The 15,843-nt window shown below is 38.4% G+C and overlaps 1 protein-coding gene across 1 annotated transcript in view; it reads left to right on the forward strand.

Moving 5' to 3' along the window:
- BBS9 (Bardet-Biedl syndrome 9) overlaps positions 1 to 15,843 on the forward strand; it is a 301,146-nt gene that overhangs the window by 63,162 nt on the left and 222,141 nt on the right. Inside the window, exons 15-18 of the mRNA XM_086614220.1 lie at positions 1,720 to 1,734; positions 5,437 to 5,577; positions 7,750 to 7,845; positions 14,295 to 14,467. Coding sequence (XP_086470346.1) covers positions 1,720 to 1,734; positions 5,437 to 5,577; positions 7,750 to 7,845; positions 14,295 to 14,467 — 425 coding nt within the window. The remainder of the gene's footprint in view (positions 1 to 1,719; positions 1,735 to 5,436; positions 5,578 to 7,749; positions 7,846 to 14,294; positions 14,468 to 15,843) is intronic.

Here is a 15,843-nt window from a genome sequence, read left to right on the forward strand (position 1 = left end):
TTTGAATGAGCATTGGGAGTGATTATTCCTCACTCCCCTTTTAGCAGTTGAACACAGTCATTCTAAACAAATAAGCTGACCCAAAGGAATAGAAACCGAGTTGCTGTGTTTTATAATGCCCGAAGGACCCGAGTGATAGAATATGCAAATTTACCCTGCTATCTGTGGCTGAAGACTGATTAGCTTAGTTTTCTGCACACAGTCTTGTCAATGTGTCAGACTACTGAGAAACTGTGTTTAGGCAGGGCTTCCACCTTAAGGTAAATGCAGCATAAACCAGTTTAAGCTGCCTGTTCTTCACTTCTCACTGCTTGGCTTCACTCCTGCACCTCCTCCCCTGTTGTGCTCACACAATCAACAGTTATTTCTCAGCCAGATTTGCTGATTTGGTTCACTGTGCAAACACAGAGCTGTGCCAGCAGAAAGGGAAGGGTGACATGGAGTAAGTAGGCTGGCATCAAAGAAATGCACGTGGAGTTAGGGCTTCTGTGAAGGGTGGTGGTCTTGAGTACTTTATCTTATGTAGACACTTTTATTTCAGTATTTACTTCATATCACTTCTCACTTGAAACCTTGTTTATGATGATAGTCTAGGCTGTGTGACGATTGCAATGCTTATTTCTAGACAAAACTGAAACTCATGTTTTTAAAGAACTTGATGCTACTCTCTTTAGAGGTAGGTTTGCAGATATATGCAGAGGGTGGGAGAGAAAAGGATGCTCCTCCTTTTTCCTTGAGAACCTGCACAAGCAGCTTGTGCAACTTCAGTCCCTCTGTGTTTGTGACTCTGCTTATTCCTTGCCGTACCTTCACACGTGTCTAACTTAGTGATGTGGCTTTAGGCAGGTTTTGTGGTACAACTGTGTAGGTAGTACACTTCTGAGTATCTTGGATCCTCTGATTTTGGAAGTTTGCTTTTTGTTTTGCTGGTCTTGCTTCTGTGATTTTTGCTTTGATCCTTTATCAAACTTAAAGGATATTTCGCACTGGCAAATGAATGTATTACTACTTTCAGGTGATACTAGTTAAACTTAAGCTTGTATTTGAGATATTAGGTTGGATTTTGCAAGCCTTTGGTTCAGAAAGTAAAGAAATCTTGTATCTTATGTATGTTTGTTTATATGCAATTTAAAAAAAATCCCCAGAAGACATGACATCTGACAGAATTAGGGAACTGTAGAAGAAATTTTAAAAATTTACATTTAATGGTAGAATTTGGAAGACTTCTAAATAAAGGAGCATAATTAAGATCTTGCTAAATTTTTGGATATTTGTTTAAATTATTGAGCTGGGATAATTCTATTCAATTATGTACGAGTGCTAGTGTAACTTGTACAAGGCAATCAAATCCTGAAGGGTAACATACTAATAAACAAGATTTAAGTGCCTTCGTGACTTCATTTTATCTGAATAGAGATTTCTTCCTCTTTGGTTTTTTAAGACATCTGTATTTGTGGCCAAATCAATCTTTAGTGTGTCTCTGGGAATCATACAGCTGAAGGTTAATGAGTCACTCAGTTGGATGGGATTGCACTGGAGTTGATGAATGTGGTCGCATGTCTGCTTTTTGGCTAGCGTTATGTCTATGTCTTGTCTACTTAACAAATGTGGCTAAGTTCTTTTCTTGAAAGCCTGTTACTACATTTTCTTCTTCTATTATTTGAGTAGCATCTTATGTATTCTTTTTTCTCTTTTGTGCCATTGCTGGTTATACGGTAGAGCTCAATCCTGAAGGTGAGTGAATGGAAAAAATGCAAAGTTTTAATGGTTTCGTGAGTGACAGCGTATGCTGAATAAAGCAGACTGGGAAGGGAGCTGTTATTTTACCTATTATTTCTATAAGTTCTTATTATCCTTGGTTTGGTGCTATGAAGGTGTGACTTTGAGAAAATTGAACGTAAATGAGGCTTAGACATAAGATGACAATTACCTGTGGGGAAATAGAAAGTAGTAAAGATATTTCTTTGAAGTATATTGCACTTTCTTATATGTAACATTGGAATTTTGCAAAGTATTAAGTGCCTCGTGCATTGAAATTGGAAAACAAAATTGCATGTTCTTTACCAAAATAGCTAAAAATAAGCTGGTTTTTTTTTCAGGTTTCAATAAGAGCTTTGCCAGCTAAATCATAGCTTTTTTGGTGCAACCGAAACAGCTATTAAGGGTTTGTAGCTAATGCTATGCTGTTTAGTGTAAGTAGCTCTGAGAATATCTTCATTCCAATACCTGCTGGAAACATCTTATTCAAGGCTAAAAGGCTCCTTTCTAGCTGAGAATACCAGCAGTACAAAACTTAGCTGTGATTGTGGTCGGTGTGGTACTTGTAAAAGCTACAATTAAAAGGCAAAGCAGGACTGGGAAGTTAGCTTATGTATAGATAGACCAGAAAGAGAGAAGGATAGTTCTGAAATATAGTTGTGTACATGTGGTGAAAAGATACAGTTCTTGTAGGAAATATTTTACTAACTTTAAAAATATATATTAAATACAAATTCTCTCACGTTTTGGGGAGGGGAAAAATGTTGCTTGTCATGGGTTAGAGATCAACTCGAAAGCGTGTTTTCAGTTTTGCAGTTTTCCTAAACAGAAGTTAAACATACAGATGTATGTATATTTGATTCTTGTTTTTCAACACTTATGCTCTTACAAGCATACTAAGTGAAGTAAAAAAGTAGATAACTGTGTTAATGGTTCCCTTCCTTTTCTGGTTTCTGGGTATTTCAGGGGACCTTGAGGTGCCATACAGGAAATAGATGCTTGAACCATCTCAATAAAATACTAGTTTTGGCAAGAATAGCTATCACCATGTGGCAGACTTCTGCTACACAAAGTAATTTTAAAAATTATTTAAAAATAGTGTAAAGATAGAAATAAACTATATAAAAATAAGTGTGTACAATTTGAAAGAGCAACATTCTAAAAATGAAAATTTGGATTTTGTTTTAAGAAATTTCTACTCAAGATGAAAACCTGATGCTGAAGAGAATGTTATGGAGCACAGTAAACTTTCTAGAGTTATCTGGGACAAAATTTATTCGGGTTACTGTGAGGTCCACTGGATTAGTTAAACTCAGGGTCATCAATACCAGGAAAAGAATAAATTCTCTGAATATTTAACATCCTGAATTAGAGATCTGAGCTTTGATGGTTTTTATCATGTACATCAATGTTATGTTTCAAATATTAAGATGAATGCATGAGAAATATGAAAGTGAAATCGTAACTACAGTGCATGTAACTGTTTTATTACTTGTATCAGATAAGTGCATAGTATGCCTTTAAATAGTAGTAACTTATGAGATAATGTTACAAATTTTCTGTTGTACTTCAGATTAGAAGAGAATCTGTTTTTTTTTCACATTTTGTCTTTATTACAGTGCTAAAATTATTGTGCAATGTGTCACAACTCTAGATGAAGTGAGATGTATTTCTAGACATAATAACAAAAGCATTGAGGAAGCTCTGGCTCCCACACTTTGCTACTGCTTTGTGTTTCTTTACTACCATTTAAAATTTTGAAATATTCTGAAAGCATTCCCCAGGAAGAGTTTTTAGTGATAAATGTTGTTGGAGCTCTCTGGTTTGGTTTTCTTATGTATAGTTGTTTTGGAGTCATCAACTGGAAATCTCCCCAGTCTCCTCCCAAAGACAAGTACTATTTGATTTAGCTTTGCTATGACCTCTGTCTGGAATATTGAAAAATTGTGTTTATGATGAGGCAGACTGCGAGCAGGCTATTGAGGAAAAGCTGGTTTGAAACAAGAAGAAAAACATGTTTTAAATATAAAAATATTTCAAAATGATTTTGGCCCGTTTTGTCACTAATTTTTTCCTGTTGATAAGTCTCTTTAAGTTCAGTAGGAAGATGTTTGCGTTATGTTGTCATCGAGAAAAGATTATAATTTTCCCACCCGATGACAAAGATACAGTTGAGTGAATCATTCTGAAAGGTCATGAGTTTCTCGCCAAGTATTTTTTCAGAAATTTTCCTTAGAACCCAGGGATATCTTCATTTTGAGGACCTTTCTTAAGCTTTCAGCATATTTTACACTGATCTTGTTTTTCACAAGCTGCTGCAGAATATTTACTTGGAGGCTTTACCAGCCAGCCAAAAGAGCTGATGAACTGACAACCAGCAGGATGAATCTGAGCCTTCTAGTAACATTTTCCCCTAAGATGAGCCTTAGAAATAATTTGTCATTGCAAGAGATCCACAAAGCAGCAAAGGAGTGGAATAGTTAGCCAAAAGGATTGCTTGGATGACCATTAAATCGTGGAGCTCTATTTTTATACTAAGCTGACATGACTGACAACCTCTGTGTAGCTGTCAGTTCCATGACTTTTCTGTCTCCGTATAATCCATGACAGTAACTCAGATTATTCTGCTGAGGTGCAGGTTGGGGTTAGTGTTTGACTTTCATGGATTATTTGGGAGAGAATGAGTGACTGTTGCTATGACATTAATGCTGTTCTTGATAAGATAAGTATTGGTGTCTATAGTGATGGCTGCACCCGAACAAAACAAGCTTTCCCTGGTAGCTGCTTCATCAAAAAATCCTCCTCAAAAAAAACCCACCTCATAGTCTGGCTGACTAAAAGAGCAAGAACTCTGTATTTCATAGCAACTAGCACTTTTACCTTTCATATGGAACATCCTGGGCAATTTCTGACATGCCAGCAATTTTAAAAAATTTTTGTTTGAGCAAATTTTTGACACATTCTAATGGATGTGTTTTCTAAATGTTAGTGTTAAAACTTCCTCTTCTCTCTTGCACTGTTCTGATAAAATTGCATGTGGTATTAGAACCCAATACCAAAGGCAGTAGCCAGTTTGTTCTACAGTTCTGTTTTATTATGATGCAATGAGTTGAAAGATGGAATGGAATATACTTTTGGGTAATAATCTTAGATACACTTTTTTCCAAGCCACAAAGCGCTGCCAGATGATATGAAGCTTGCATAGATGTTACTTAAGAGTATTAAAGATGAATAAATCTGCTCTTAAGAGTTTCATTTGTGATATTCCTGATAAAAAACATACGTGCTTCAATTTTGTGTTTGAAGCACCAGGAATAATCACACCTCTGTTTTCTATGTTACAGTAGAATTGCTTGTCTGGAGCATAAAATAAAATGTTAATCTTCATTGCGTGTTATTTGGCGTAAATAGAGGTATTCAGTGGATTTGGCTAATAGCTCTTGCCTTTCCCATTCAGTTGAAAATGTTGACTTGAGAAGGTGATTAAAAGTATTGAAATTTAAAGATATTTCAAGTGGAAAATTAAACAAAAATTGAGAATATTGCATGGTTTTTGCTTTACTCTATTCCTTAATCACATTAAAAATATATTGTTATGCCTCTTTGAGGACAGCAGTATGAAGTATCTTGTATTCAGAATATGGATATGAAAAATGAATCTGTGTTCTTTCATTTTAGGAATACCAAAAGTTGCACGGTGTAACTTCAGGCTGCCTTTGCGGTTAGTTTGCTTTCCAGCTCAACCTTCAAAAGCAGCAAACCACAAGCTGACTATTGATACCAATAAACCTCCCATCAGTTTTCTCACTATTTTTCCAGGTAGGTTTTTAAATATGTCTGTAATAGGAAATGCGTTAGGAACTCCAATAGAAATTGTTTGTCCATGCAAAGTAATGAGATAATTAACCAAGCTAATGTTAGAATGTGTAAAAAATATATTTTGAAAGAAACGGTGGCGTAATATTTCAATAATAATTCACCCGGGTTAGTACATCTGTCTCTGCTAAAACTGCAGATTTCTTTACACAGTGGGCCTGATATGGATCTGATTTTTATGTATCCAGAAGATCACTTTACATAAAATTGTGTTGGTGGTGTTGTAATGGGGAAAACACGGGCATTCATTTAAAACAAGATAAGCAGGGCAAAGCTAGAGTGGTAAATGTTGTATGGAAGGGTACAGTCGCTTTGGAGGAAGATTTGTGGGGTGGTTGATATTTTGGTCTGGAGCTGATGTTGTTTAATAATTTCATTAGCCTTCTTGGACCAAAAAGAAGACATGTACTTAACAATATTTTCTGATGCACAAACCTCAGCTACGTTTTATAGTCAGGGAAATATTAAAATAGTAGGAAGGAAGAATTAGGTGCCATTTAGGACTGGAAACAGAAGAATGAAATTGAATACTACGAAGCTTAATGCTATGAAAATAATTTCTTCTGTAATTGTGTGCTCATAATTTGGAAAAGATAGAGGAGGTGGGAGTTACCACAGGAATACTCTGTGGTACAGTATGGTACAATCGTAAGCAAACACATGAGAACTGAGGAGGCATTAGACAAAACGTTTGTTTCCATCAGGAAACTAATATCGTGTTACTATGCACTGGCACACTGACTGCTGGTTGCTGATATTAAATAAAAATTAATTCAAACTCGAAAGTGTAGAAAAAGGCTATGAACGTTATCTAGGGATTTGAGGAAGAGAATTAGAAGAGACTGACTCATTTAGCTTAATAAAACACAGGCAAAAAAGAGGAATACAGTTGCCTTCAGTAAATATTTTGTGGCCGTATCATGGATCTAGATGATCATATTAGCACAAGAAGCAATGAATAACCAGGGCTTATAAAATGATTGTGAATAAGTTCAGTCTGGCAGTGATTAAGTTTCTGAACTTCAGGGAACTAAGGTTATGGACCAGTTTTCTGAGAGCTGTATGGGCCAACAACTTCAATATGATATTTTTAAGGTGGGGCTGCATCTCTTTTTGAATAACTTACATAGGACATTTGTCTGAGAGCAGTGGAGTAGGCATGATTGGGTTTTTTGGTAGTATGATTTTCTGTACTTTGAGGGTAGATGTGCCTTTTATCTCAAATGAGTGTGCTGTTACTCAAACTTTTTTAAAAGGTCTGCGTTTTGAGGTTTTGATCATAGGCTTCCATTATGACTAGACAATAATGCTTTCGAAATAGAGCATTATATTTTATTTTTAACCTAGGGATGCATTGTTGAAAGTATAACACAAAACACAGGCCTAATGTGTTCCAGAAGAAGATATTAAAATCTTCTGATTTCTGTTCATCCCATTTTCAGTGATGGAGTGGGGGTAAAAAAAACGTGCTGCTTATAATGTGGTCTGTGAAGGAGCTTTGGATTTTTAGTGTACTCAGTAAAAATTGCATCTCTTCTACTGTTTTACTTATTTTTAGTGGAAGATTGGGAGGAGAGGTGACAGAGTAGTTTTAAAATATGGTACTCTAAAATTGAGCCTTTTAACCTGGTATGATGCGCTATACGAAATGAAAAGAAAGCATGGACTTTGCAGAGCAGCTAGTTTTAGCAAGCAAGATGGTGATTGTGCTCTGTGCTAAAAGCTGAAAAGAGAGAGCACTTAGAAGTTTTCATGATAATTTCTGCACAGTTTTTGCATAAATATCTGAATTAGATGTGACTTTGCGTCTCGTAAAATGATAGTCTTTGGGCTGTGCACTAATCATAATTCTTTTTAGATGGTACAGACTGAACTTCTGAGAAACCTACCTTTGTTTCCAGGCTGGGGAAGAGCAACAGCGTGTGGGTCTGCTTCCACCTGTGGATGAAGGGAGGGTGTACCAAACTGCTGCTCATGTTCTTCTGAGCTCTAGGAAGGGGAGCAGTCTCATCCAGATTGCCTTTCCTAAATTGCTTGTGCAGAGGTTGATATGGGTCTGGCTATGACTTCAGGATTGTTGAATTCTAGAAAACCGTGTTTAACTTTGTCTTTCAGACTTTGTTGATCCGTCTGAGGATGACCAGGCAAATGTTCTGGGATTTCGGTTTTTAACTGGTTCAAAAGCCACTCTTCTTGCTTCAAAAACATCACGTAAGTGCAATTAGTATTGATGTAAATGAGGCCTGATCATCAGTTAATGTATGTACAGAATGAGAATGTGGATCATACAAAGAAGGATAATCGCTGTGTGAGAATTAACACAGGAGTTTCAAAATGTTAACTGACAGTTTCTTATCGCCTCTTAAGTATAATTATGTTACAGGGAAGGCACAAATTTTTTATAATAAAAGAAAAAATCATGCTCAAAATGTGGTACACTACAGTGACAGTTCTTTGAAGCAATTGATTTTCTTCAAATTTTTAGCCCTGTTTTTATTCATGAGTTAACACTGTTGTTATAATAGTGGGTAAAAAAACTCTTTTCCTCAAAGGTATGTTAACACTTGTGTTTGGAAGTAGTCATCTACTGGAATTTTTGAAAGCGGTTAAAAAAAGCAGGTTTCTAACTCTCCACTGACTTTCAGTAATCCTTGACTTCAGGCATCAGACCCTACTTGCATCTCTACATCTAAGTAAATGCCTGCCTCTGTCTTCAGATGTCTATATATCTTTGTAAGTATAGGATTATGGGTTCAGTATCCTTTTTACGTTTACAGAAGGTATGAACTTGCATGTAGACATTCTGTAACCTGGTCCAGTGTCTCTTGTATAGGGTGGTTTCTGAATTAAGGGATCATGTTCCAACCACCTGTGAGTTTGTGCTCTTTAAAAAAGATTGGTTCTCTTCATTTTGGAGAGTTTATGGTCTCTCCCTGCACAACTACGCAACTCACTAAACTCTTCCTTGGCATGTGCGTTGGAACTGTACCAGTTCAATAGTGTTCAGCGTTTTCCATGCCAGCAGAGCACAAAGTCTTCATTTAATACAGCAGACTAACAAATCGAAACGCTGGAATACCTATTGCACGTTGCAGGGATTTCCAGTTGAACACTGTGTGAAATGCTTTATGAAAACTTGCTTTTTTGGCAAGGGATATAAAAAGCAATAAGAAAAGCTTCTATAGGTATGTAGGGGACAAAAGGAAGTCCAAGGAGAACGTAGGCCCCCTCTGGAAGGATACTGGTGCTCTGGTTACCTGGGACATAGAGAAGGCTGAGTTACTCAATGACTTTTTTGCCTCAGTCTTCACTGATAAAGCCTCTTGTTTTACTGCCCAAGCTGTGGAAAGAACTAGCAGGGACTGTGAGGATGAACCACCGCCCACTGTACTTGAAGAACAGGTTCGAGAACATCTGAGGAACTTGAAGGTGCACAAGTCCATGGGACCTGATGAGATCCATCCGCGGGTCCTGAAGGAACTGGCGGATGAAGTTGCCAAGCCACTGGCCATTGTATTTGAGAAGTCGTGGCGGTCTGGCGAGGTCCCCGATGACTGGAAGAGAGGGAACATAACCCCCATATTTAAAAAGGGGAACAAGGAGGACCTGGGCAATTACAGGCCGGTCAACCTCACCTCTGTGCCTGGCAAGGTCATGGAGCAGATTATCCTGGGAACCATGCTAAGGCACATGAAGAGCAAGGAGGTGGTGGGTGACAGCCAACATGGCTTCACCAAAGGCAGATAGTGCCTGACCAACTTGGTGGCCTTTTATGATGGGGTGACAGCATCGGTGGACAAGGGTCGACCAATGGATATCATCTACCTGGACTTGTGCAAAGCTTTTGACACTGTCCCGCACGACATTCTTCTCTCTAAACTAGAGAGGCATGGGTTTGATGGATGGACCACTCGGTGGATAAGGAATTGGCTCAATGGCCGCACTCAGAGAGCAGTGGTCAACGGCTCGATGTCCAAGTGGAGACCGGTCACGAGTGGCGTCCCTCAGGGTTCCGTGTTGGGCCCGGCCCTCTTCAACATCTTTGTCGGTGACGTGGACAGTGGCATGGAGTGCACCCTCAGCAAGTTCACCGATGACACCAAGCTGTGCAGTGCTGTCGACACGCTGGAAGGGAGGGATGCCATCCAGAGGGACCTCGACAGGCTGGAGAGGTGGGCCCGTGTCAACCTCATGAAGTTCAACCAGGCCAAATGCAAGGTCCTACATCTGGGTCGTGGCAACCCCAGGCACAAATACAGACTGGGTGGTGATTGGATCGAGAGCAGCCCTGAGGAGAAGGACTTGGGAGTACTGGTGGACGAGAAGCTCAATATGAGCCGGCAATGTGCTCTTGCGGCCCAGAAGGCCAACCGCATCCTGGGCTGCATCAAGAGGAGCGTGGCCAGCAGGTCGAGAGAGGTGATTCTGCCCCTCTACTCTGCCCTCGTGAGACCTCACTTGGAGTATTGTGTCCAGTTCTGGAGTCCCCAACATAAGAAGGACATGGACCAGTTGGAGAGGGTCCAGAGGAGGGCCACGAAGATGATAAGAGGGCTGGAGCACCTTTCCTATGAGGACAGGCTGAAAGAGTTGGGGCTGTTCAGCCTGGAGAAGAGGAGGCTCCGGGGTGACCTTATAGCGGTCTTCCAGTACCTCAAGGGGTCTACAGGAAAGATGGGGAGAGGCTGTTCAGGAGGGCCTGTTGTGATAGGACAAGGGGTAATGGTTTTAAAATAGAGGGAGGTAGATTCAGATTGGATATTAGGAAAAAATTTTTTACCATGAGAGTTGTAGAACACTGGAACAGGTTGCCCAGAGAGGTGGTGGATGCTCCATCCCTGGAGACGTTCAAGGCCCGGTTGGACGAGGCCCTGAGCAACCTGATCTAGTTGGAGATATCCCTGTTCCTTGCAGGGGGGTTGGACTAGATGACCTTTGAAGGTCCCTTCCAGCCCTAACCATTCTATGATTCTATGAAAACTGTTCTGAGTGAGAAATCAGAATCCAGTTTGTTGATGTGAAATTCTTTTGACACAAAAATAATCTGCCTTGCTGTTTTCAAAAATCAATATTCATGATGGGTTATATAAATACTGGTGGCATCAGCTGTGAGCTATGAGATAATATTTAATACCTTTTCTAATGTAATCAAATATGTTAAAACCAGAAACCATCTGGAGACTCTTTCATTGTACCAAGAATCGCTGTACATTTCTAAGGTTCAAATCTATTTGTATTGGCTTGTGTGTGCGTTATTTTCGTCTTGTTTTATTGTTAGTTTGTTTTTAATATTTGTTTAAATAGTAGACCTTAAACAGCTTGAACTAACTAGGCATGCAATGATAATTTTTAGAAACTAAAGAATTTAAAGGATTTATAAATAACCCTTTTTCTGGATTACAGTTTAAGTCTTTCATTTGGACTTTGTGTAGTTGCTAAATCTGATGCTGTGTAAGGAACAAATTTGTGTCTGTAATGAATGTATTTTAGCTCCTAGTGAGGCTATAACTTCTAACTCCCTCTCCCCAAACCCTCGAGCTTTTCCCCTCAGGTTTGTTTATTCACTAGCTAGGAATGACGCTTGCAGTCTTACTATAAACTTTCCCACACTGCTTTACTTGTGGAGTTCACTCGACAAAGGAGATTCAAAATATCTGTTTCTCGTAGTGTGACTACTCAGTTCTTGTGTCTGGGAATCCTTACTGTAGAAAACAAGTGAGGAGTTGGATGCCACCTATGTTTAGCAGCTTGTTTCCAGCATCCACTTGATGCATTGGACTGGGTTGGTTACAGACTTTCTTATCGGGGTTTGCTTATTTGAAATGTTACCTGAGTAAGACTTAAAAAAAAAAAAAAAAAAATATTCAAGTATAATTTAGAATGTTTTTATGAACAGAGACTATCCATAATGCAAAAGCATTGTCTGGTGGAATTTCATGATACTAAAACAATAGTGCTTGAGTGAACAGATCTTCTGTGGAACTAATGAATGCAGATGAAATGATGTATTATTTGAGAGGTCTTTGCTGTGTAGTTTAATGCTAAGTTTATACTTTGTAAAAATGCTTATGGCACATGATAATTGTGGAAATATTCTTCAAAAAGAGAATTGTATGTCTAGATAGTGCCTAGAAGTAGTGGTGTTTCAGAAAAGTAAGAGTGTTAATTGGAACTGATGAATCCTTGTTTCTGGTTTTCCATGAAAGATGTTAATCTTGGGCAATGGAAGGAGACTTCTTTTTCCATATACCTTATCAAATGGACCTTAAGTTCTGTAGGAATGAAAGTCTCCAGGTTCACTTGGGCTTCAGTGCTGGAGCTGCAAACGTGTGACGTCTATTTTCACATTTGTTTTTAATTGTATTAGCTAATCCATTTTGAACAGTGCAGTAATTGAAGCTGTTCAGCCTGTCAGGAGGACTGCTGGCAAGGAAGCCCAGCCTGCCGTTCATTTTGACAGTTAATACATATAAAAAAGAGCTTGCCCCATGTGGATGAAGGTTTTAAGGTTTTTTGTTGAAGTTTTTTCAAACTGTCTTCTGATCAAAATGTGAAGAAGGCTTGACTGCTAGTTGTGGCTGGATTTCTTCCCGCTGATGCAGGCTTCCTAGCTGAGAAGTGAACTGAATCTTCTAGACTTCCTTCAGATAACCTACTGGAAGGCCAACCATTCTTAATGCAGGTTGTGCTAGTTGGGCAACCTGTTGTAGTGTTAAAAGCCTTTGTAACCTATGGAACCTACTGGTGCTCCTCAGTTTCCTGCTTTTATGTTCGAGAATTTTCTGAAAATCTGTAGTAATTTTCTGTAACAGAGCTTATTATAACAAAAAGCTAACACAAGTTGGTTAACTGTTATAAAAGCACAGGATGAGCAGAAGCACAGTTCTTTCTTTAGCTTTTTCATTGTATTTCTGTTGAAAGCATGTGTTTAGTACAACGAAAGATTCTCGGTTTCGTACAGTTGCTAAATCTAATTTGTTGGTTTTGAGAGTTGGAAGATCATACAAAACAAATGACTGCAATGCTCTCTACTCAGGCCATGGTAAAATTTGATTGTGTTTGTATTGACCAACAAACAATGTATGGAAACTAAATATGCAGTTTGGAGGAAATGAGTTTTATCCATTTTAAACCATTAATGTATTAGATATGTCAATTATAAATAGAATGACTGTTGATTTGGCCTGAAAACATCTGAGCTAATTTCCTTCAAGGAAAAATCACTTAAGGCAAAGTAGGATGATACATCCAACTAAGTCCAGCCATTACATTGTGAGTGTTTAAAAAATGGATATTAGGTTGAATGTTATCTTCAGCAGATGGTGTTCTTTTCTTTAACAGGCATGTTTTTAAATAGAACTTGCTTCTTTCCTGTTACACTGTAAACAGAATTTGTCATTCTCTATTCAGTGAAATACATATCCTGGGAATGGTGCCAGTGGCAATGTCAAACAATCTTGAATTACTAATGTTGAGAAAATTTTAAATAAGTACATTCAAGTTCTAAAGAATTCTGGTTAATTTGATTTACTGTGAACCTTGTTAACAAGGGCAAAAAAAAAGTATTTTCTATCAAACCCCAGCAACTCTTTTTCCTCATAGCTGCCTTTCTGTCTGTCCTTTTGGATAAGATATTGATAAATGAGTAATGAAAAGAAATAAGGAACTGTTGTTTGGAAGTGTTTTTCTGAAAAAAAAGTTAAAAAACATGCTGCTGTGATTTTACACACTGTTTTTTGCCTCAACATTTAGTTGATTCTGATTTCCTGGAACCTGAAGAGAAGATTATACAATTGTGGACTAGAAACAACAGGAATAATATCTTATCCTAGCTTGATAATCTGAAATTCACTAAAATATGATAAGTTAAAAGAATTTGCTCAGGCCGACAACACTGGCTAACAGAATTTGTTTTTTCACTGGAATTAATATTAACACTTTCGTTTCGACATTGAGGCATTTTTACAAAGCCATAGCATGTAGCTGCATAAAAATCACCTTCTACTAATATTAACTATATCTAGAATGAAGCATAGCACTATCAAAACTGAATATTGTTGTCTATGACTAGTTAGACTAATACTTTTCCTACTAGAAGATATCCTAGGGAGTGGAGAGGAAATAAAAATTATTCTGAGTTGTATTATCTAAGAATTCAGTAAGTTGATTTGCTACCACTGTTATCAGATGCTTAGGATGCTGTGCTTCTGTTGTGGTCTGAAGTGAATTGAGCCTGATTCTGCCTCCAACCCTCAGAAAAGCTCACTGAGGTTGTGTTAGGGCAGAGAATTGCAAACAGCCTGTTACGACTTAATGTCATCCAGTAATTCTCTTGTTTCCTTATGATGGTAGTTCTTCACACCTTTTTGTTCTTCATGAACAGACCCATGCTCTGAAGTAAGTAGTCCTGAAGCAATAAATACTTTTATTTTGTGCTACAATATTGCCTGTTAAGATAAAAGGGAGATTATTTAGGACTGACGTGAATAAAACACAAATGTTTCTTCAACGCTAATCAACATGTCTCTTGCAAAAAATCTCATACAGACTTTGGATACAGATAGCAAGCTAAATTTGTGTTATCTGAATTATGTTGTACAGTAAATATATGTGGCTTAAATGTATGTTTATTCATCTCGTATTTGTTCTTGTTTTCGAAGAACGATATAGGATCCAGAGTGATCAGTTAGAAGACCTTTGGCTGATAACAAAAGAGCTTGTGCTTCGACTCAAAGAACATTTCAAGAAGCAAAACTGCAAAGATTTTGCATGTACCTTTTCTGGTTCAATTCCCCTGCAAGAATATTTTGAATTAATTGATCAACATTTTGAGGTATGTTACATAATATGTGGATTGTTAACTTTCTGCTAGTTTAAAAATTATTCATGTGTTAGTTATCATAGAATGGTTAGGGTTGGAAGGGACCTCAAAGATCATCTAGTTCCAACCCCCCAGCCATGGGCAGGGACACCCTCCACTACACCAGGTTGCCCGAAGCCTCATCCAACCTGGCCTTGAACACTTCCAGGGATGGGGCAGCCACAACTTCTCTGGGCAACCTGTTCCACTGCCTCACCACCCTCTGAGTTAAAAATTTCTTCCTTATATCTAAGCTAAATCTCCCCTCTTTCAGTTTAAAGCCATTGCCCCTTGTCCTATCACTACATGCCCTTGTAAAAAGTCCCTCTCCAGCTTTCCTGTAGACCCCCTGAAAGTACTGGAAGGCTGCAATAAGATCACCCCGGAGCCTTCTCTTCTCCAGGCTGAACAGCCCCAACTCTCTCAGCCTGTCTTCATAGGAGAGGTGCTCCAGCCCTTGGATCATCTTCGTGGCCCTCCTCTGGGAGGAGGATAATAGTCTGATTAGTCATAGTACTATAGCTATCACAGGCATTTGGCTTTCAGAAAATAAAGTAACATCTAAGATAGTGCTGGAAAAAATGTCATTGTTTGGTTTTGAACATACGGAGTATGCCTTGCCTCTGAAACAGCCCTTGTGGTTAGCAGAGCACGAGTAGCTAGTGTGCAGCCTGCAAAAGGTACAAATTATGGCACTAGTATTTGCCCTTCTGCTCACTGCTTGTGCAGAAGCTGAGTTCTTCATTCACTATTGTTGTGTTAATTATAAAATTGTTTCTAAAATTTGTCCTTAGTAGTTGTAGGCTATTTAACTCTTCTGTAATAAAGAAGCCATGAGTTTTAGGGGTTTTATGCATCATCCTGGTCATTACATGAAAAGTCCCTTCAGTTTTTAAAAAGGCTGCCCTTGTAGAAGTTCTGTTGGAGGCTGAAGGAAGCTTAGCATACCAAATATACAATAAATGTAATTACTTTTTCCTGTTTGGTCATGCAGATGCCCATGAAGAATCTCCAGTAGTTCAGCTAGCTTGTAGAAATAGCTGATAAAATAAAATATATGCACTCCTTCCCCCCTGCCTTTCCAGTAAAAAAAGAATAGTGATTTGAAAATTTCTTAAACTCATGTAATAGACAAGAGCAGTAACATATGTATGTAAGAGTGAGAAATACTGTTGAATGTTCTTTCATGCTGCCAACTTTTCTGTGACATGGAGCCATCACCACATAAAGATGGAAGTTGTAGTTGGCATTCTCTGGGTTTAAGGACTCAACCTAGGTCCAGGTGTGTCTCAAGCTCATGAGTAGTTATTCCATTAGTCATTCAAGTAATTTGAAACTCAAAGTTTGGG

The sequence above is a fragment of the Tauraco erythrolophus genome, chromosome 7 (genome assembly GCF_009769465.1).
Source record: "Tauraco erythrolophus isolate bTauEry1 chromosome 7, bTauEry1.pri, whole genome shotgun sequence".
NCBI lineage: Eukaryota > Metazoa > Chordata > Aves > Musophagiformes > Musophagidae > Tauraco > Tauraco erythrolophus.